Below are 20,667 nucleotides of genomic sequence, written 5' to 3'. Positions count from 1 at the left end.
AACTTTTACTTTAGATGTATGTCACATATACACGTATACACCGACGCAAATGCTTCTTCCCTTTGACTCCTCTCTCAATCCCTTGTAGCGTACCACAATCATCCTAGTGGATTACAAATTATGCATTACTTTCCTATCAAGCAGTACTAGTACTAATATTATTCCGTAGGAAGCGCGCACGCAGAGAGGATCCCGCGGCAGCAGCTCACCGTTTCGGCTAGTCACTTCACAGTAGTAGTACCTACCCGGCCCGTTGTGTCGCTAAGACAACGTTGACATCCAACTCCCATAGGGGGAAGGCTGAGTAACGGACCCTCATTCCTCTGACATTACAGTTATCAATTGGGGCTATGATCGACCTGATCTATCTTTAACCAATTCAACCATTTGTTTACTGGGGAAGCAAACCACCATGCCCTAGGTGGATGTGTGTAATGTGTATGTGTGTGTGTGTGTCGCTGCACTTGATGCTGTAAGCCACAGTTTGTCCCACCTTTCTCCCTGCATTCTAGCTCCTTTTCGAATATGAACTGTGCGCCAGGATCACCATACTGACACGTTGACACTGTATCTTGTGCTCTGTCAGACTGATGTATGGCCGTTACAAACCGGCAGCAAGATGCTCCTTTTCATTGCTGCATAAGCAAGCGCAGTATCCGATGATATACACAGATATGAATGGCGTATTTCTTTCCTATTTGGGCTAATTGTCATTCAGGACAGCCGCTTATATTGTATAACTGCCACTTATCAAACCTGTCCCAGGTGTCAGTTTAAGCTGGAAATGCTCATCCTATGGGTTACTGCCAGCGTCAGGTCAAACATCTCGAGATGAAATCTGGCTTTCGCTGCCCATTCTGCGTTAGGCCAACATGGTACCCGTACATGCACGGGGTGTTGATACCCACAGTAAACCTGTGGTGACAACAAGGGCACTGCTTCTCGACAACTCACTCCAGAGCTATGTTTGATTTTGATGGATGACTTTTCTCTAGGCTGGGTCAGCCAGCCAACCCCTTGCCGCTGACGAACGAATGCGCCTTGTGGGCGCCGAGACTGATTGACCAAGTCTGAGGATTACGCACCAAAACCCAGGGATTGTGTGTAGGGTCATCGGTGCATCGGCCCCCATGTTCCCTGCTGTGGGCTCATTGAAACACCCACTTAGTCTGTTGCGGCCTGCTGGAGTCCAGCGTGACACACTAACTCAGCAGAAGTGGGATGGCCACTCCCCGGTCTACCATTCAGTATTGCAGATGCAGTTAATGTCATTGCAAAAGTGACAGGGCGACTTGGTCAGTGGCTCGTTGAGCGAAAGCGCCAGGCGGACAAGATGGCTACGTACTTCGTGCTAAAGTAATAACGAGATGTAAGCAGTAGGCAGATAACTATGTCTTGAATCCAAACTCCCAGAAGCACTGTGCAATACATTATGAATTTAGGAATGATATCCTTACTGTAGTAGCGAAATGACTGGCTGTTTAACTAGCCAGTGGACCGGCCATGCTGAGACTGCCTATCTATACGTACTAGTTATCTAGTACCACGTAGTAGACAGCCAAACTAATGGCCAGAAACCGCCTAACTTCACTAGTTAGTTAAGTTACGGATACAAACATGACTAATCCGCATCTAGTTCCCCGCGCGCTCTGGCAAAGAAATCTTTCCACACACGTCGAATCGTCTTGGGATACTAGATTGTCCCTTGTCGGGCTCCTATTGTTATCACGTTGCTGTTAATTCTGTCGGTTCAGCCCTTGACAAGAAATCGTGGTGACAAAATGGTATACTATTATACATCAAAGGTCGTTGACCCCTCGGCTTTCATCTATGTCGGGAAAGATAAATTTGAGAGTACGACGACCATGTTCAAGTCTTAGAACATGCGCAGAGTCTGACGATTTTGTGGGTAGATGAGGACCTCATAAAACATGGATTGGAGAAGGATGTCTGGTACCGTCACCCTCGCGCCATCACCGACTACTTATCGCAAACAGCGTGCTGACGCTTGCATCTGCGCGCTTAACTTGTAGGGTTTGTTCATCATCCTCTCGTGCCAGAGCCGCAGGATCTAACCGGAGCTTGATGCTACGTTTAGTTCCACGTCGATAATTTGTCCAGTGCCCACGTATATCTCCGCCTCCGGGAGGGTGAAACATGGGATAACATCCCAGAGCAGCTGCTGGAAGATTGTGCACAGCTGACGAAAGCGAATTCGATCGAAGGTTAGCAGCAACGACGCGACAACCGAAACCACCTATGAGAGGGGAACTAAGTCGCAGAGCAGGGAACAAGAAGGACAACATAACCGTGATCTACACGCCATGGTCGAATCTCATGAAGGATGGATCTATGGCAACCGGCCAGGTCTCTTTCCACAATCATAAAATGGTCCGCAAGGTCCTTGTTCGACAACGGGAAAATCCCATTGTCAACCGATTGAACAAGACGCGTATTGAAAAGTACCCCGATCTCAAGGCGGAGAAGGACGAATATCTAAAGAAGAAGCAAAAAGAGGAGCGTAAGGTAAGAGAGGAGCAGCGATCGAGGGAAAAGCAGGAACGGAGGGAGCGAGAACAGTTGAAGTGGCAGAAAGATCATGCCTATGATGACCTGATGAGCGAGGAGAACATCCAGGCGAGCAACAATCAAGACCGAGATCCTGATTTCCTCGATGACTTTATGTGATAGCAAGAAAATGAGTGCGGATCGGTCATTAGAGGAACAAGCTGGATACTCGGATTTCCGTGGGCAGTTGTTTCAAAGCCATGGAATCCCTCGCAACAACCTCATGACATTTTGTCAGGGGTTCCCAAGGTAATTGCGGCTTGAGCGATCGGGGTGTATCCTGGGTATATTATCGGGCGTAGTGGTTGAGATCAATAAGCGGTCTCGCTGAATGGTGGACCCTACAATCGACTGGAAAGAACTAAGAGTTTAGCTAGAACATACGAAGGAATCCAAGCAAGCAGCTGCATAATATGGCATGATATAGTAGTTGAAGTTCTGCGGCCCATCCCGTAAGGCGTCGGGGACGTGGTTCTGCGTACCTAAGCGAGAGCTGCGGACGGCGGAAGCGATCTCCCTGCGCTAGCAATGTTGACAGCTATGGTCCCTACCTCATAACGACACGCAAGCCCCTCCGGCGCAGTGACCATCACAGCAGCCCTAGAACGAAACGCCTTTCCCATAGGAAGTGGGAAGAAGGAAAAATGCCCGAAGGTCCGTCCCAGAATCGCGCCTCGTTTCATTCCCTTCAATTTCCGACGTTCGTTCATGCTCACAGTTGACCAATGTCCAACAGGCGTAAAACAGAAGAACAAAAAGAAGAATAAGGGGGCCGCTAAGCCCAAGGAAATAGATGAACGCCCAGAACATAGCCCTGACAAGGAAGCAAACGAGACCTCGGAGGCCATGCAACAGACTGTAAGGGCTCCCGCGCATAAACCTGGTTCTGAAAGCCCGCGGGCACTAAATCCGGATCATGAGACGTGCAGGTTGATACGAACACGGAAAACAACGTCGAAGATCCAGATGGCGAAGTTATCGAGAATGAGAATGGGATTGAGCCAACTACTGGCTCGACAAAGGAGGCTACTGGGGATTCGGAAACTTCTGTTGCTCACGATACGACCGAGCCCGGAGAGAACGCAAACAAGTCCGCCGGTTCGAATATTCAGCAATCGAACGAACGGCTCGATGCCCTTGTGAGAGATCGTGATACACTGCGCGCAGAGGTGACCGATATGCGGAAGTCGTTGGAGGAAATACAATCCAAACACCATGCAGACATGGAAGCTCTGCAAGAGAAGCTGAATGATGCCGAGAGCAAGAAAGAGCATGCGGAAACCCAATTCCAGAAACTCCTGGAAAGGGTAAATACGATCAAGTCCCAGCTCGGCGAAAGACTCCGGGAAGACGCTGTATGTTCTACCGCCTCAGGTTGAACCTCTGTTCATTTTTCACTAAACCTCGGACAGGAAGAAATTGCCCAAGCGAGATCGAGAATCGAAGAGCTAGAAGAGCAGAACTCAAGCTTACAGGAGGAACTACAGTCTAAGTCTACTGAATTCGAGCAACTATCAGAAGCGAACAGCGAGATGTCGAAGGAGCTTTCGACATTGCGGGACCGTACAAGTCTATCACAACAAAATTGGCTTAAGGAGAAGGAGGAATTGCTTGAACAGGAAAACTACCTACAATCGGAGTTTGAGCAGGCTAAGGAGGCCATGCATAACTGGGAAGTGCTGGCAATGGAGGAGCGGTCAGTCAGAGAGAGCTTGGGGGAGAAAGTCGTAGACCTCGAAGAACAGCTTGCTACCGTCAAGGATGCTTACGAGAAGACTGCTGCTGAACGTGATTCCCAATTGGCCACTGTCGATGGTCTGCAACGTGCGCTACAAGAGATCCAAACAGGTGAGGGCATATTAGTGTGAAAATGGCAATTGCAGATGCTAACGAGCCAATAGCACGTAAAAAGGAACTTCGTGAGCTTGTAGAAAGCTCCGATGCTCAGCTAGAAGAGTTGAAGCAGGCGCTTCAAGGCGCAGACGAGAAAGCCTCAAAGGCTGACAAGGCTCTCCAGGACGCCCAAACAGAGCTTGAGCGAGTACGGCCGTTTGAAAAAGAAGTCAAGGAGAAGAACCTCTTGATTGGAAAGCTCCGACATGAAGCTGTAACGCTGAACGACCACCTGACGAAGGCCCTGCGTTTCCTCAAGAAAGGCAAACCAGAGGATAATGTTGACCGGTATGTCAAACTTCCGCAAATGGGCGCAGGCCATCCGAGAACTCTACTCACAGAATGCTATAGGCATATTGTGACAAACCATTTGTTGCATTTCCTTGCTCTCGACCGATCGGATCCAAAAAAGTTTCAGATCCTGCAACTTATTGCCGCACTTCTAGGCTGGTCTGATGGTGAGCGAACAACCCCGGCGCCTGATAAAATGCCACATACACAATGATGCTGACCATACGCATTAGAGCAACGTGAGCAGGCAGGCCTGGCGCGTCCAGGGGCTTCTAGCACCTCTAGCAAGCTGAGGGTTCCGAGCACTCCCGTCCACCGCACGCCGAGCAGCCAGACTTTGGCAACGGAATTTTTGGACAATGGGAACTCCAAAGAGTCCCTAGCGGAGCTGTGGTCAAACTTCTTGGAGCAAGAGTCGCAGAGTACCGAGCATCTACCACCAAAGCCGTGAAATGAAGACTCTTTGGCTGATTTCACTGGTGCTTGAAGGTCGACCGATCCTGAGTAGAGTCCAGGGCGGTGCGCTTGTTATTATTTAGGTTGTACGATAAGCAGGCTCTTATCAGAATATGTACTCGCTATCATCTTGTACTCTTGTTGCTTACTACTCTTATGTTTTTAACTACCTAAAACGGCCGGTGCCCCCTCACCGCCTCTGGTTCTGCCGCAACTGTGCCACCCAAAAGTCATGGGCAAAGCAGATGCGGTGAAAGTCCGACATCCCACCTCCGGCTTCTTTATATACGACTAATATATGCATTTTTGCCTGTTGAGGCCCCGTGTCCTTTCCTATTCGAAAATCATTCGTGCACCTTCGGCAATCCGTCCCTCAGTGTTGACAATGGCTACCAGTGCTGGTGCGTCTTCTCAGCTAGGAAAGGTTAACTCAATAGGATATCCTGACCATGACTCTGGAGCACTTTAGTGCACAAGTTCCGTCCGGTGGTGGTGTCCGGCCCCTCAGGCACCGGAAAGTCCACCTTGCTAAAGCGACTATTCGCCGAGATCCCTGATCGCTTTGGATTCTCCATTTCGCGTCCGTTCAACCTCCCCTGATTTCCTCAGCCCCCGTGCCACTGGTTGCCCAGATAACCGACCACCCCGTCACCTCACGGACGCACTGAATCTGACCTGGTGTTTTGTGAGATTAGATACCACTCGTGCACCTAGACCGGGTGAGCAGGATGGCCGCGAATACTACTTCACGACAAAGGAGGACTTCTTGGACCTCGTGAGCAAGAACGGCTTCATCGAGCATGCGCAATTCGGCGGAAACTACTACGGCACTAGTGTGCAAGCGGTCAAGAACATTGCGGAGCAGGGCCGGATCTGTATTCTCGATATTGAGATGGAGGTAAGCATCTGCCCATTCTTGCCGGGCGGAAGTGATACCGCGATGCATCGAGTAGGCGTTCGCAGAAAGATGCTGATTGTACTTTACTGGAATAGGGAGTCAAGCAGGTGAAGCGTACCGATCTCAACGCTCGTTTCCTGTTCCTGGCACCCCCCTCAGTGGAGGAGCTGGAGAAGAGATTGCGCGGGAGAGGCACGGAGACTGAGGAGAGCCTGACCAAGCGTCTTGCACAGGCCAAGAACGAGCTCGAGTATGCCAAGGAACCGGGGGCTCACGATAAGGTTGTTGTTAATGACGACTTGGAGAAGGCGTACACGGAATTGAGGGATTGGATCGTTGACGGTGGCAACTTTGGTGCGTCGCAATAATCAGTTCCAGATGGTCTGGTGCTGCACTGGCCATTGCGCGTTTGATAAGTATGAAGCTTTAGACCATGTGATTCCCATAGATTTCACTGTGTGAAGAACAGTAATAATTCATTGTTTCGAACCAGCTATATTCTCCTGGCGATGCGCAATTAAGGGAATTAGGTACAGGAAATGACAAGACGACGCCTAGCGCTCTCGTTGCTAGCTCTTTTCGACCTGGGATAACCAATTCATAGGAAACAAAGCAAGACGAATAACCCTCATTGAATGCTGGAGAGGGTAGGATGAACACTAATACGATGAGGAAAAGCCTGAAGTTAAAGAGGATATCTGTAAGAACATGCCGATATGAAGGTGGTGCAGTAAGATCAAGAACATGAAAAGGAAAGAAAATCGAGCCTCAAGACTGCATTTGTGGGCCTGCGATTGGTCGCCGATACATGGCAATGGTTCGTTCGAAATGGTCGCTCCACGCAACCACCGCCATAAACTCTTTCTCTCCGCCAAACTAATAACCGTTCATAGTCATGCGTTGCGAGTTGCGGCTGAGCTCCCTGTCCGCCGAGGGGCTGATGGGACGGCTGCTACCGGGGTGGCTCCCAGCGGCACTGCTCTCCTTCAGTGCCAGCAGCTGTTTGGCACGGAAGGTCTCATAGTGGATCTGGCTGGTCGTCTCGATAAGGTCCTGCAAATGAGTGCGAGTGAGGAAGTTCCTCAGGTAAACGAATTCGCAGTGGTTCTCATCCTCCACGTTGATGACACCCCAGCGGTTCTGACGGCCGCGAACCTGCTGGCCATTGACGACGATGGTACGTTCACTACCCACAACAGCAAAGGGAATGATGTCCTGAAAAACGTTAGGGGCAGAGATAAATGGAATTGCTGTACATAGGATGAGTTACGTACCTTGATCTGGACGTTGACGGCACGCTCTTCATCATCAAGTTCGTCATTGTCGTAGGGGTACATCTTCAAGTTGTGGAAGGCAAACTCTTCCTTGATTCTCTCCTTGAATGCCTGACGCTCTTCAAGGGTAAGGGAATCGGCCTTGGCGATGACGGGGACAACGTTGACAACGTCCGACAGCTTCTTCAGCACAACGATGTCAATGGGCTTGAGACTGTATGAAAGAAGAGTCGGTTAGCCTTCGGGAGGGATCCTCGGTCGTGGAAGTGTGGTGAAACCTACGCATGGCCGGACGGCTGGATGAAGAACAGACAGCAGTGGATACGGGTATCCTGGATGTAGCGGTCACGCTGAGCGGTCAGCTCCTTGCGAAGGTATGCGGAGTGCTGATCCTTGATATATTTCACGATGGGGTCCCAGCTAGTAGTACGTTAGCTCGGAAATAGATGTTGCGGATGGATGCCTATTACCATCTGTCGTTGTTGACCTGGTCACCGTATCCGGGGGTGTCAACAATGTTGAGACGCAGACGCACGCCATTCTCCTCAATGACTATAGATAAAGCGGTTAGCTCTGCCACGAGTGAAGCGGCAATGGCATGGTGATCATACTATGCGAAACGGTCTGGATCTCGGTGGTCGAGCGGACAGGTTCGTTGGGGGTCAGGCGACCCTTGGAGTCGATAAGGTGCGAAGCGAAGATGGTGTTGATCAAAGTGGACTTGCCCAGACCCGTCTGGCCTATTTTGTCCCTGTTAGCTGGAGAAGGGAGGGCTCTCTTGCTCGGAGCTGGTAGGTGAAAGAGTCGACTCACCAACGCACATGACATTGAACTGGAACCCACGTTTCAACAGCTTGCGCTCGATCTGGGAGGTGATGCTGTCGAAACCGACGTGGCTGCGAGGGAAGACCGTCGCGGGACTGGCAGAAGACGAATTGGCTGCGGCTGCCATTTTGAAGAAAGACGCTTGTAGATAACGAAGGGGTAAATTGGGATCAAACGAGTTGTGTATATCTATCAGTAGACGGGCGTCCCAAGGGGTGGGGAGATGGTTGGTTAACGAGCCGGGGGGGAGTAGCGAGAGAAGAGGGTGGGCAAAAAAAGAGTAAACAAACGGAGAGATTGGAGAGGAATTGACAGCGAAAGAAGAAAAGAAGAGGGGGGCAGCCCACCAAGGAGAAGAATTACTAGTAGATCGAGTAACTAGAACAGAGCAACGGCGATGCCCAAGCGTTTTGGAGCGAAGGAGGGAGTGGAAGCAGAACAACCGGGGGCCCCTTAAAGCTGCGTTGCTCTGGCCATCCAACCCAAAAGCGGTGGTTGCGACTCAGGGGGGCCCGCTATTCCCCCAACGGACTAGCGTCTCTCCAGACCCCAAATCGGGCCAACCGCCGCCCAGGACTGGAAAAGCTTCAGAATTATTCGATTTTATGCCGCCGCCTTGCCAGCCATTCCGCCCAATTCTCTCCTCCCCAATCTGAGCTCCAATTCTGTCCCAGCCTTTATCGGCACCTCCCGAATCATGGCCCTGCGACTCCTTCCCTCCACCATGTCCGCCCCGATGCTCTCGCGAGGCTTCCTGCTCACGGAAACCGTGTCCGCCGCCGCGGTAGGACGGTGGTCTGGTCTCGCCATGAATGCCTCCGCCTGGTCTCACAACTATCTTAGGCCCGCAGCCATTTCATTGAACATCCCCGGTATTATGGAAGGTCTTTGGGACTCTGTTCTCCGCGCTGTTCCCAAGAAGAAGACCTCTCACATGAAGAAGCGTCATCGGCAAATGGCTGGAAAGGCTTTGAAGGACGTCAAGAGTCTCAGCACATGCTCCGGATGTGGCCAGGTGAAGCGCTCGCATGTCCTGTGTCCCCATTGCGTCGAAAGTAGGTGCAAATCTCTGTTATCGAGCTTTTCCTCAATGCCATTCCAGTGACTGATCATATATCGTCCTTTAGGTGTCAAGAAGCAATGGAAGCAAACTCAGACGGCTTAAAGAAAGAAAGAAGAGGGAGACATATACGATGAAAAACGGACGGTTTATTTTTTTTGATTTGCATTGGGGGATTGTATTTTTACCTGGTATTCATGAAGTGTAGGATAAATGCTGCATGGCATTCGGCGTCTGGCACAGCCTGAGGGTTCTCTATATTAGTGTTGTTTTCTTTAGTTATACTGTGGCCATTTTGTATATGTGTATATCTTGCCTGAGATCAATTGAATAAATATTCAAGGTCTTTGCATACAATAGTACAATTGCACGGACTCAGTAGCTTAGTAGGATCGGGCGGAGGATGCCAGTCTTCCATTGAAGGTCCGCTGCAGTGGTGGGTGCCATCGGGAACATGATCTCATTCGGCCGCCAGCCATTCTGTCCCGCCATGATTGTCAACTCGCGTCCCGTCTCAACAACCATACAGCGCGCTCAATTTTCCTGGGGCCTACACCACCTAGGCGTATAGAGCTCTGGTCTCAGCATGGTAATGTCTTGATTTGGGGGATCATGATGCTGTTGAGGTAGATTCTAACTTGTGACACGATTGCGTTCAGTCGAAACAATATCTCTCTTGCGGTTCTGCAGACAATGGTTCGTATATTCAGATAAGCCCCTTACAATCCCTGGCATGTACTAAATCTACGGACAGCCCATCCTGTTGATATATTCGCACTGGCCGTGACTGACAAGCAGATCTTGTCGGCCTCGGGTACTTCTTCCCTCAAAGTGCACTCGACTACAGACCCCGATTTCCCGCTGATACAGTCTATTGACGGTGCCCATAACGTTGGGTGCCATCATGTGGTCACTAACGGGAATGGGTCGAGGGCCGTCAGTATTGGCTTCGGCGGTGAAATCATGATTTGGTCTTGTCATGACGGAATCTGGGCGAAAGATGAGGGGGCATCTGGTAGGTAGCCCTCCGCTGAGTCAATCCTGCGACTGACCATGATCCAGTCAACAAGGTGACGCCTGCAGATGTCTGGGCCATCGCTTTGTCCGAAGACGGACAATATCTTGCCGGTGTTACGCAAGATGGGCATATCAAGGTGTGGGATCTGGATACTAATGGCGAAGAAATACGAGACTATGAAACCAAAGGTAGCTTCGGCACCTGCATAGATTTGGTACGTGGAGCCTTGTCTACTTCTGCTACTGTTGGGGCTTTTGCTCAATGATGATCATTTTAGTCTGCGGATGGCCGCTTCATAGCAAGTGGACACGAAAATGGTAGTGTTTACATTTTCAGTACAGAAAGTGGTCGCATGCCATTCAGCCTATCAGGTGCGTACTCTCCCAAGCTAGCTTCAGTCGAAGCAGGTATCAGGTCCAGTGGTTAGTTAACATGTATATACAGGCCTTATTAAACCTGTACGAGCTGTTGCATTTTCTCCTGGGGGAAAGTTCCTCGCTGCTGCTGGTGATTCCAAGGTAATTGTGCTTTATGACACATCCTCTGGCGAACAAGTGGCGAGTCTCTCGGGGCACACCGCATGGGTCATGTCGCTTTCGTGGAGTCCCACGGGGGAGTATCTCCTTAGCGGGTAAGTGCTATGCATAACACCTTTAATTATTGAACGCCTACCTAACGCTTAGAAGGTCGTTTGATGGAAAGGTCAAGGTTTGGTCAATAGACACGAGAGCATGTGTGGCCACCCATTCCGAAACAGAGAAAGCAATCTGGAGTGTCAAATGGGTATCGAAGATCGGGAGATCAGTCGGATTTGCTACGGCTGGTGCAAATCGGAGTATATCTTTCTACCGTGAAGCCACTGGCGGTTAGTGCATAGCCCTTGTGCGAACTATTCAATGCTTTCGTTGTTCGGATCCTTTACCAGCGGGCTACTCGAGGCCCTTCCTGTGTATCCTGAGACGAAGGAAGCCTCTATAAGCGCCTTAATGTGTTGTCTACTGGAAGCCTTGAATCGTAGCGCCTACTTCCACAGCAAAACAACATTGAAATTGATACATTAATCATTATTTGTAAGTCCAAAGCTGGTGTAGCCTTTATCTCCCCACCTATTTCATGGTATCAACGAACAATTTCCGCATCCTTTTCAGAAACGCACCAAAGTCGCGATCCTCATTGACAATATCGAGCTCCCGCTCGAGAGCCTCCCGATCGAGTTTTGGTCGTGTATGGAATACCGCGTAATCGCGGCTCGCTGTGCCGAGTTCAAACCACGCTTCCGCTTCCCAGTCCTTTTCGAGCAGATGAGTGTAAACAAACTTTAGCCGATCCTCCCGCCCGGCTCCCTCAATGCGTAAACACAGGTAGTCCTGCCAGAAATCCAATTCCGGCACGTTCAGCCGAGCTTGGGCATCCAGATACCTGGCGTGCATCTTCTGTGCTTCCAACTTTTGATTTATTGCCTTTTGGGTCTCATCGATTTGTTGCTTGAGGCGGTCGCGCTTGGCGAGGCGAGAATCACGTTCCAGGGTTACGGATGAGATGGCGGCGTGCATTTCCGCTGCTTCAGCGGCTTCTTTTTGTAGTGTTTGTTGGTGCGTTTGCGATTTGAGGTCAAGGATCTCGATATCCCTTTGCTTCATGCGTTCATCCTCTACATGACCTGGATTAGCCCGATGCTCTCGCGCCATCTCCCAAAAGCGATCGATAGCTTACCCTGTAGCTCTGCCAGTCCAATCTTGAACTGGTTCCTCTCCTCCAACACCTGCTTGCGGCCTCTCTCAATAAATGCGTCAAAGCGAGCAGTAAATTGGGCCATGCGATTCCGGAGATCCTCAAACCCGAAATTGATACTGGGGAGTGAATCGGCCATTGACGGTGCGTCGGCCGACGCCAGAGGCGGGCGCATGCCACTTGTCGAGAGTGACGGATCAAAAGACGAGCTCATGATGTATACAGCCTCGCTGTTATTCGGTGCCGATGTGATTGTAGACTGCGATGTAGTGGATGTATGCGATGCGGGGTGGTGGTGGTTACTGACTTTGTTTCAATGTTCTCGATCGCGCCACTGAAGCGCGGTGTTGCGGCGCAACCGTCGGACTCCAGACTAACGGAAGCTTGGCATCGATCTATCACCCAATTTTTTTTTCTTTTGCTACTAGGTTGTCCCTTCGCGAGATCAACCAATGTTTCACCTTACCCTTGCGCATGCATGGATTATGATTTGACAGCTGTCAGGAGCAGTTGCATTTGAGCACACTGCCAGGAGACTCGTCCATCAGTCCGCAAGCTGTGAGCAAGACATTGTACTTTGGTTCTCGATATGCCCACGGTTAGAAGGCTAGAGTTAGCGCATATCGCCAGGAGCAGAAACAGACCTGATGGATGAACACTCTGTGGGTGCTCTGCAATATGGGCATCTGGGAAAACCAACGTACAATTCAGAATCACACACATGGGTCTTTTCACGAACATTAGCTCCATGTAAGTGGTTTGGAAAACCGACGTTAGCCAGTTGAAAGACTGACATCTCCTGGAGCTTCATGCATCTCTTATGCCGGAGTGACCAAAACTACGGTTTCGTCGCCCCTCACTGCATTGCAGTCTTCCTCAATCGAGAACAAGGGCTATTTGCCTCGCGTCTACCCCGAGCTTGCAGCTTGCTGGCCTCTAGCCAACAACGAAACCGTCTCCCATGCTATCACCAACTGCGAGATATGCAATCCTTCCATTTCTACGCTCTTTGACCTAGGATATGCGGTCGATCTCGAGAATAACGATTCGGGGAGCCGTGTTATACCCATCGCCGCCATAGCATCCGGGGAGTGCGGCAACACTATCTGCTTTCGGAAAATTGAAGACGATGTTGTGGAACTTCGAAGGAAGACGACTTCCTGGGCGCGTGTTCCAGCAATTGGACAGACGGAGACCGTTGAATGGTCTGCGGGAGGGGCTCCTGTCCGTCAAATCTGCTTTGCGCGGACGGTAGAGGATAATGCGACGTGGATGGCCGCTCGTTTGCCCCGTTCGACTACCATCTTCCGACCACAGTATCATCGAACACCAGTGCCTGTGATTGGATCACATGGCAGTGATCACGTATTTCCCGACCGTTCTCTCAAGTCTCGCCTGGATGCGAATCCGTTGGTGGAGATATCGATCGAGCAGACTGGAGGCTTTGCGCATGCGGACGTAACATTCAACCCCTGGTATCAGAAGCAGTTGGCTATTGTTGATGAACGAGGTAGTTGGAGCGTTTGGGAGCTTTCTGGTCGACACAGGCGGAACAAGGGTAACTGGGCAGCCGTGTCTGTCAACTCTGGCTCACTGCCGTGGCTCGACCTAGGAGATGGGCGAGAGATCGATGACCACCCTCGTCACGATGGATGGGCTGTCATTGAATGGGTCGGCGATGTAAACAGCTTTGTCGTATCTGATCGGCGCTGCCCAATGCTTTATCGCATCGAAAGCGGCGAGGTTTATCCGTACACAATCGAGCTTGGCCTGAAGCGAAGGTCGGAGTGGATCCTGGACATCAAGAGAAGTACTGCCAATGTGTCGCATCTTTTCGTCTTGACGACGACTCGGATATTCTGGATAGATTTAACATCCTACCCTGAAAGCAATGCAACTGACAACGATGCACGACCACCTTTGTTACCCCGTTTGTCCTGGCGCCATTTCCGGGATCCCGAGGACACCACATTACGACTGACTCCTCTACTTATGCGGGAAGGTAGCTTGATGGCCGCAGACCTAACCTTCTCATGGTACGTGTACTGACCCTTTTACCAGATTTCTACCTCGTTCTATACTCGCGCCTCAACAATATTGCGCTGGCGTTGCAATGCCCATCTTCGTCCCATGACCAGACGGACGCGATATCGATACCAGACCCCCATATAATGGAGATTCCATTGTCACCTCCTGATACTGAGGGCCCTCGTCACTCCAGCAGCGTGCAGCTGACAACACTCCTCTTCAAGGAAATCACACATCTGCCATCGTCGGTCGGTAAACAATACTATGATCCTCATGTTAGACTTATCAAGCTTTTTGCGGTAGACTCAGACCTTACTGTCCGCGAATCAATCTATATTGGACCCCCCGGCGAAGGCACCGAGGATGACGAATTTGCCGCCAGAGATGTTTTGCGGGTGAAGAGAAGGCATCAGGGAGTGCAGAGAGTGCAGTCGGCCTACTTTGAAGATCAGTTCGTAGTAGAGGACTGCGAGGAATCCATGCTGGGCAGCGGTATACTTACAACTGGAGACACTGGGATGTCTAGCATAACGCCACTTGCAATCCCTCAGTGGACTCTCGACTACACTCAGGTTTATGCTGTTGCTACTGGAAGGTTAATGTTGTTACCGAGACAAGACGAGCTTGGCAAGCAAATTTCCGAAAGGAGTTTCCAGGACGCTATACAAGAGCTCAGTGAGGTGGTCACTGGTGCAGGAGTGAACGACCACCAGACTTGTCGCACAGGGTGAGTAACTCTACGGCTAAATACCGATCATCTTTTGCTGATTTGTTCTTAGTCTCGAGGCCCTTGGTAGTAGCCCGTTGCTCGATGATATCGAACGGGATTCACACAGTCTCCAGGATTTCCTTTCTAGCAACCATCCAGCTCTTCTCTTGGAATGGAGAGATGACCGCCAACCGTCCAGCCATTCTAGTCCACTCTTCGTTCGATCATTGAATATTCTCGCAATCTATGATCTGCTTGCCAATGACTGGCTGGCAGGCGTGCCCCACGATATCCCTGGGCGCACGAGAATCACGAAAGAGAAGATCATTCGTGGCGTTGCCGTCGATCTGATCATGGCCCAGATACGCATCAGAGTTCAAACGCTCTTTGGGGTTGATGAATCCGACGACCGCAGGCGGATCAGTCCAAGGAACATCCCATCATCGTCGATAGCTTCGGTGGATGACTCCATCGATGTATCAAGCTCTAGAAGTGTGAAGCGAGCGTCGTCTCAGCGGTCGGCCTGGATAGGCACCGGTAGCTTGGATGACCCAGGCAGCAGCGCCACACCTAGAAGCACTCTTGTTCGCAGAGAACCCGAGACTGAGAGTCAAGGAGACATGCAGCCTACATATACCAGCCTCTCGGCATTTACTACCTTTAGGCGCGAGCGGAATATGCCTCAAAAAGTGGCGAGCATGTTGGGCCATTGGCAACCAGGCGCCGACCCGGCCGGGTATAATTGGCAAAGGGCAATACAGCTTCAGGGAGCGGAGGAGTCGCAATCAGCATCTAAGGCAGCAACCCCGAAACGCCGTCAACGGAAGAAGACGCCTTCATCCCTAGGAGCCACCAGTGTAACCAGTGGGAACGCATCTGCACCGGCTCCGATGTCTTCTGTTACTCCTGATGTGCGGGGATGGGGGAGTCAACCAGAGAACAGTGAGGCGCCTGTCCTTAGACTGCAAAGCAGTCAAGTTGTAGAGGAAGATGTTCCGATGACACAGATCGAGCGAGGTGCATTTGGTGGTCGAGAAGCCGGGCGAAAGAGTGTAATCAAGGCACGCAAAAAGAAGCGCGCGGCTGGTTTCTAAAGCAGCCTCGTTAGAGTAGCTGACAAAAAAAGAGTATTTGAGACGAAGGCGTTCTAGCATTAAACACTTCCGAATAGACTAGATGTCTACCGTAGAGAGACATCAGGGCAAGCCGTCTGCTCTGATTGATTAATTGATTGGTAAGACAATGAGCGATTTCTGCGCATTCTTTGCCCCGCCTCGGGATTGCGATATCCCAACTGTGAGAACGTATAAGAAACGAAAGGGATTCCATTCATCCCTTGAGTACTCTTTTCCCTTCTCTTCTCTCTATCTAGTCTATTCACTCCTAGGAACTAGATACTAAATAATCCTTCGCTGTTGCTGCTCCCATTACAAGACCGGCATATTATTATTGCTGCTCAACTCGAAACGCCCATCGATCGACGTTATCCCCGTCCGTCTCCACCCTCTCCTTGCTTCAGCCCCGCCATCGTCATTCTGTCCGGACTCTTTTTTCGATTGATAAAATAAATACTACAACCACTAGTTACTACTACTTCTGCTTCTACTCCTTTCCTGACCCCTCCGCCCAGTCCAATAACACCTTTCTTCTCTCTTAAATTATTTGTTCACACTACTCATAACATTACACACCATGTCCGACCACCAATACAAGTTCAACGTCAGCATGAGCTGCGGCGGTTGCTCCGGTGCCGTGGAACGAGTCCTAAAGAAGCTCGAGGGTATGTTTATTCCTCCACGGTTTTCATCTGTTCATAATACCTCAAAGTCAAGGGAAAGAATAATCAATAAGTGGCACTGTACCGGTTCACTGACTTCTCTCTTTCTCTGCCCCACCCCGCAGGTGTCAAGTCCTTCGATGTCAACCTGGAATCCCAAACTGCCAACGTTGTCACCGAATCCTCCGTGCCCTACGATACCGTTTTGGCTACGATCAAGAAGACCGGAAAGACAGTCAACAGTGGAGAGGCTGATGGCCAGACGATGAGTGTTTAAGAAAGATATATATACAAGAAAGATCCTTTGGAGCACCCTCCCGTTGGCCTCGGGCAGGTGATAAATGAAGTTATTATTAGGAGAGGCGGGGAGGGGGCAGTGTTATGCATGCGTGCATATAATGAGAAAGTGGGAGGAGGGGCTACTGCGTTAGGTAGTGATGCGAGATACCCCAATACCCCTGACCTGCTTGCTGCTATCTGCATGGTTGTATATACCGCAATTATTTGAGTACTTTCACATCTTTTCATTACTGAGCTACACGACGATCTGCTTATCTGTCTGGCATCCTTTGCGGCTGGTGATGACGACTGACTACTTATGCGGATATTTATGTAAGAGACACGAGTGCATGTAGTATTGAGTGCTCTAACAGAATAGCTGCGTGAGAAGCGAGATAGCACTTCGCTTGTCAAATTTGTTGTTGACACGTGGTCGGGTATCACATCCGCTTGACGCTTGAGCTCAAGATTTATGTACAGCAATGCATATGCGGACATCTACATAGAACACATCGACGAACGCAGCCCGGAGACTTCTAATCCACAATAACAACAGTTCGACCCTCAGGAACTGAATAGGGAGCCCGCTCCACACGCCTTACATAGGTAGGATAACGTTGTTCTTCCATCCGCGAGTCATCGCGCGGAAGTTCATAGGCTTGCCTGTCCGTTTCGAGTCCGTTAGTAACAAAAGCAATCGCAAGAAGGGGACACCATGCTCAGCCCCGGTTTGCAAAGGTCCATACCGTGAATTTTCCACAGCATCTTCGTATCCTCTGACGTAGTGGCGGGCTGTAACCGGCGGATTAGGTACCCTGTCAACGTGATTCCTTGGACCTTGATGATCGGCCACAACATAATCCTGGATAGCGGGTCCTGCCCGGGATTCCAGACAAACACGACCGACGGGCCTGCTCCATTCTGTGCTACCGGGCGAACTACGCATGTATTGTTCGGTCTGCACCGGGATTCCAACCGGGGGAGGGTGGGAGTAGACTGGGTAAGTTGCAGTTTGAAGACGACGCTGTGCTGGATACTTTGCTGGGACCGGATCCCGTGAATCAACGGCTCGAACGAAGTCCTCTGCATAGTGCCGTCCTTGAGACGGTTCCTGTGATGCCAAGGTGTGGTCATATTCTCTGCCGCGGCGAGTAGTGTCCTCCAACTGGGTCACTTCAAGCGGTCTTGTACTGCCAGAGTTATATCTAGGAACCTCATGATAGACAAGCCGCTCTCTCAACTCAGAGGGCCGCACAGGAATAAGCCTATCAGTAGCATTATCCTCAGGAATGGCATATCTTGTACTTGGCACAACTTGAGATTGACCTGAAGACCTGTACTGGATGGGCAGTCCAGAAGGAACAAAGTGAGATGCTTGGCCATGTACGTCTTCCATTGGCCTTTGATACACGGCTGTCTCGGTCCTGGGGCCAGGTGCGGTAGCATAAGTGGAGTACTGAGCTCTTTCTGGTTGACCTTCCGCATAAGGATGAGATCCAACGGGGGCGGCATATCTCCTACGGAAATTGATATCGTCCTGGATTGAAGAAGGTTTTAAGTGAGTATGTCCAGGAGTATCCTGATACCTGCCACTTGCGTAAGGGAACGTCGCACCAGCGGTGACAACCCTGGCTTGAGTGGTGTGACAAAGCCGTTCACGCTCGTAGTGACCCATACGTCTCCGTTTAGAAGCCTGATCTCGGTCAGAGTTATCGGGATCGTGGTGTATCACCTCCTGCCGAGCCGGACGGTGGGGTGTTATTGAGCGAATCGAGAAATTCCCGGAGATCCTTTGGGCAAGGTAATCCAGCTGGCCACTGTTGGGGCGTCGGATTTCCACGGGTGTAGCAGTCTCAATAGAAGGCAATGCATGATCCTGTGGCTGTACATTGGTCCTGTGTTGGGAAGGGCCCGGAGGTCTTGGGAGGACGGCTGGATTCCCGGTCATCTCACGAATCTCTCTCGGACCACTCACAAATACCGGCGCATTTGGCGAGTCTTCTCGCTGATATGAACGCTTCTGCTGTTGGATAACTGGCACTCGCTCCGTAGAGACCGCACTTGATACAGGTGCAATCTCTTTTCTCTGAACAGGCAATTCAGCCATACGGTGCAGTTCATACGGCTCGTTCAAAGTCAGCTCGAGTGAATTCTCTCAATGGTAAAAATGGAGACACGGTTATAGTAAGCACAGGATAAAGGCTTTTTGTGACTTACCCGTTCCATTAGAGGATCCGCGACCGTCCTACCTATGTTGGTACTGATGGGCCTTGTACTAGACGTAGCAACGGGTGCCAGAGAAACACGAGGTCGATGAGCAGAACCTGGGTCAAACCCGACAGGTCCTGGTAATGGTTGTCGAGTGACAACCGGGCCCCGAGAATCGGAGGCATCATGCAGTCTGCGCTGGTTACTCTCGTTTGCTATGTTTCTATATCGATTAAGAGCGCGGTCCCAAGCTTGATATCTGCTGAAGCCTCGACGATCAATCTTATGCCTCCTGGGCGCTTCTGGGATGTAGCGGAAGCCTGGTGGTGCTTCTTCATCCGATGGGTCTAACTGGGCATCACGAAGGGCAGGGTTTGCATAATTGAGCGTCCTTGTTTGAAGCTCGTCAGCCTGGGGATTACTGGAGACCACCACGACGCTGTTATCGCGATGATTAGGTGAAGACGGCTCTCCCTCAGCATCACTGTCCTCATCGTCCGATATGACAATGACCTCTCGGAAGACGTCCTCCAGAACTGTCTTCCCATTCTCATCGTCTCCTCTCCATTCCACTAACTTTGCAAGGGTGGGCTCTTCGACTAAGGTTCGAGCTTCATGGAAAGATGTCGCCTTCAAGAGACGATCGTAGTCAGTGTAGATGTGTCTGATATGTGCCACAACCGCTAACTGAGCCCGACGAGCCAGGGGTAGCTCAACTGCCGTCCCTACTTTTCGCTGGCCCTTGAATCGGTCTCAGTAAGTGTCACACATTCGCATGTTATGATTGCCTTCTATCTACTTCTCCTCTGGCTCGTCACGTACCTTTTGAAATGCGGTCTTGATAATCTGGTTGAGATCGTTATCTGGAATGTTGGGAAACAGGTCTCTCAAGACGTCCCTCGCTTCTGTATTGATAGTGGTCTGGGAGATTTCTGAATTAGCTCGTTTGCGGTCGTTCTCACCGCCAACCGTGCGAAAAGGCACCGCTTTCCCTGCCGCTGTGAGATAGAGGCCCAAATCCATGCACACTGCCGCGACTGCAGCGCTTGGAAAATGATACCCTATTCGATGTACATGTTGGGAGAGATTGTGGGTGTGCATATGCGGCGTTGTCTAACCGTCGCTATTAGAAAAACGAGAATCAAGATCAAAAATGGGCATAGCTGTCGGCATACCGTGACAGCGAATACCTTCAGACCATCCTTCCGACATAGTTCCTTACATGCCGTTGTAAGCTGAGGGTTGCCTGCAGGTATAAAGGTGTAGCCAGGAGGGGCCTTTGCTTCAAATGATATCTGCTTTCTTGGTCAAGAGTGCCCGTGAGAAACCGACAACACAACAACATACAACACTTCGAAGTTTTTTCTTCTCTTGAGTAACAGATTCCAGAATCACTCTATGTTTCCGAGCGTTTCTCTTGACGATCCTGCTCGGAGCTCGCCGGGCAAGGACCGAGGGAGGTCTCCGAGATACTCGGGCCATGCTGACAATGTAGAACCTTCCCAAGTAGCTACAGAAGACAAGCCTTCATTTTACCGGTACCAATTCAGATACACACACTGCATGAAAAAAGGCCGTCCAGACCTGAATCATTCATCGGGAGCGAATGGTTAGACAGACGCGTCGAGAAGACAGCTAGGAGACACACGGAT

General features: G+C 50.6%; 9 protein-coding genes across 9 annotated transcripts; 6 read left to right on the top strand and 3 right to left on the bottom strand.

Annotated features, from left to right (window-relative positions):
* Positions 1-1,781: 1,781 nt before the first annotated feature.
* On the top strand, positions 1,782-2,869 carry ASPBRDRAFT_150090 (putative DUF814 domain protein; the record flags this gene model as incomplete). Its single annotated transcript, XM_067619316.1, has 5 exons — positions 1,782-1,854; positions 1,914-1,958; positions 2,034-2,038; positions 2,099-2,225; positions 2,285-2,869. 5 exons carry the CDS (start codon positions 1,782-1,784, stop codon positions 2,686-2,688), a joined length of 654 nt encoding a protein of 217 aa, XP_067481354.1. The 3' UTR covers positions 2,689-2,869.
* A 201-nt stretch (positions 2,870-3,070) lies between these two features.
* On the top strand, positions 3,071-5,579 carry ASPBRDRAFT_41910 (putative Golgi matrix protein). The gene is made up of 7 exons (XM_067624687.1): positions 3,071-3,222; positions 3,305-3,426; positions 3,498-3,923; positions 3,981-4,416; positions 4,470-4,749; positions 4,813-4,919; positions 4,986-5,579. The coding sequence occupies exons 1-7, from the start codon at positions 3,213-3,215 to the stop codon at positions 5,201-5,203; spliced, it is 1,599 nt and encodes a 532-aa protein (XP_067481353.1). The 5' UTR covers positions 3,071-3,212; the 3' UTR covers positions 5,204-5,579.
* A 14-nt stretch (positions 5,580-5,593) lies between these two features.
* On the top strand, positions 5,594-6,474 carry ASPBRDRAFT_194986 (guanylate kinase; the record flags this gene model as incomplete). The annotated part of the gene is made up of 4 exons (XM_067620817.1): positions 5,594-5,609; positions 5,678-5,788; positions 5,904-6,106; positions 6,202-6,474. The coding sequence occupies 4 exons, from the start codon at positions 5,594-5,596 to the stop codon at positions 6,472-6,474; spliced, it is 603 nt and encodes a 200-aa protein (XP_067481352.1).
* Positions 6,475-6,982: 508 nt separating this feature from the next.
* On the bottom strand, positions 6,983-8,332 carry aspD (septin aspD; the record flags this gene model as incomplete). Its single annotated transcript, XM_067617542.1, has 6 exons — positions 6,983-7,321; positions 7,381-7,594; positions 7,663-7,800; positions 7,851-7,932; positions 7,992-8,120; positions 8,194-8,332. 6 exons carry the CDS (start codon positions 8,330-8,332, stop codon positions 6,983-6,985), a joined length of 1,041 nt encoding a protein of 346 aa, XP_067481351.1.
* Positions 8,333-8,929: 597 nt separating this feature from the next.
* ASPBRDRAFT_54132 (SKI complex subunit WD repeat protein SKI8) lies at positions 8,930-11,153 on the top strand (the record flags this gene model as incomplete). The annotated part of the gene is made up of 7 exons (XM_067627180.1): positions 8,930-9,220; positions 9,925-9,961; positions 10,020-10,280; positions 10,328-10,497; positions 10,561-10,654; positions 10,728-10,914; positions 10,970-11,153. The coding sequence occupies 7 exons, from the start codon at positions 8,930-8,932 to the stop codon at positions 11,151-11,153; spliced, it is 1,224 nt and encodes a 407-aa protein (XP_067481350.1).
* A 236-nt stretch (positions 11,154-11,389) lies between these two features.
* On the bottom strand, positions 11,390-12,228 carry ASPBRDRAFT_54131 (kinetochore Spc25 family protein; the record flags this gene model as incomplete). The annotated part of the gene is made up of 2 exons (XM_067627179.1): positions 11,390-11,934; positions 11,997-12,228. The coding sequence occupies 2 exons, from the start codon at positions 12,226-12,228 to the stop codon at positions 11,390-11,392; spliced, it is 777 nt and encodes a 258-aa protein (XP_067481349.1).
* Positions 12,229-12,661: 433 nt separating this feature from the next.
* ASPBRDRAFT_122479 (uncharacterized protein) lies at positions 12,662-15,845 on the top strand (the record flags this gene model as incomplete). Its single annotated transcript, XM_067617519.1, has 4 exons — positions 12,662-12,764; positions 12,955-14,016; positions 14,076-14,769; positions 14,822-15,845. 4 exons carry the CDS (start codon positions 12,662-12,664, stop codon positions 15,843-15,845), a joined length of 2,883 nt encoding a protein of 960 aa, XP_067481348.1.
* Positions 15,846-16,443: 598 nt separating this feature from the next.
* On the top strand, positions 16,444-16,805 carry ASPBRDRAFT_194981 (copper metallochaperone ATX1; the record flags this gene model as incomplete). The annotated part of the gene is made up of 2 exons (XM_067620816.1): positions 16,444-16,531; positions 16,654-16,805. 2 exons carry the CDS (start codon positions 16,444-16,446, stop codon positions 16,803-16,805), a joined length of 240 nt encoding a protein of 79 aa, XP_067481347.1.
* A 538-nt stretch (positions 16,806-17,343) lies between these two features.
* ASPBRDRAFT_121832 (DUF2293 domain-containing protein) lies at positions 17,344-20,497 on the bottom strand (the record flags this gene model as incomplete). The annotated part of the gene is made up of 6 exons (XM_067617464.1): positions 17,344-17,470; positions 17,554-18,932; positions 19,025-19,756; positions 19,838-20,128; positions 20,191-20,310; positions 20,363-20,497. 6 exons carry the CDS (start codon positions 20,495-20,497, stop codon positions 17,344-17,346), a joined length of 2,784 nt encoding a protein of 927 aa, XP_067481346.1.
* Between the last annotated feature and the right edge of the window lie 170 nt (positions 20,498-20,667).

This window comes from Aspergillus brasiliensis, assembly GCF_001889945.1.
Source record: "Aspergillus brasiliensis CBS 101740 unplaced genomic scaffold ASPBRscaffold_4, whole genome shotgun sequence".
Taxonomy (NCBI): domain Eukaryota; kingdom Fungi; phylum Ascomycota; class Eurotiomycetes; order Eurotiales; family Aspergillaceae; genus Aspergillus; species Aspergillus brasiliensis.
This window is presented reverse-complemented; position numbering and strand designations above follow the sequence as displayed.

Excerpts from the sequence above, each read along its gene's own strand:
- ASPBRDRAFT_41910 (XM_067624687.1), top strand. Across the intron at positions 4,750-4,812 it reads CCAGAGGATAATGTTGACCG|GCATATTGTGACAAACCATT; the intron begins GTATGTCAAACT and ends AGAATGCTATAG. Across the intron at positions 4,920-4,985 it reads ACTTCTAGGCTGGTCTGATG|AGCAACGTGAGCAGGCAGGC; the intron begins GTGAGCGAACAA and ends CATACGCATTAG.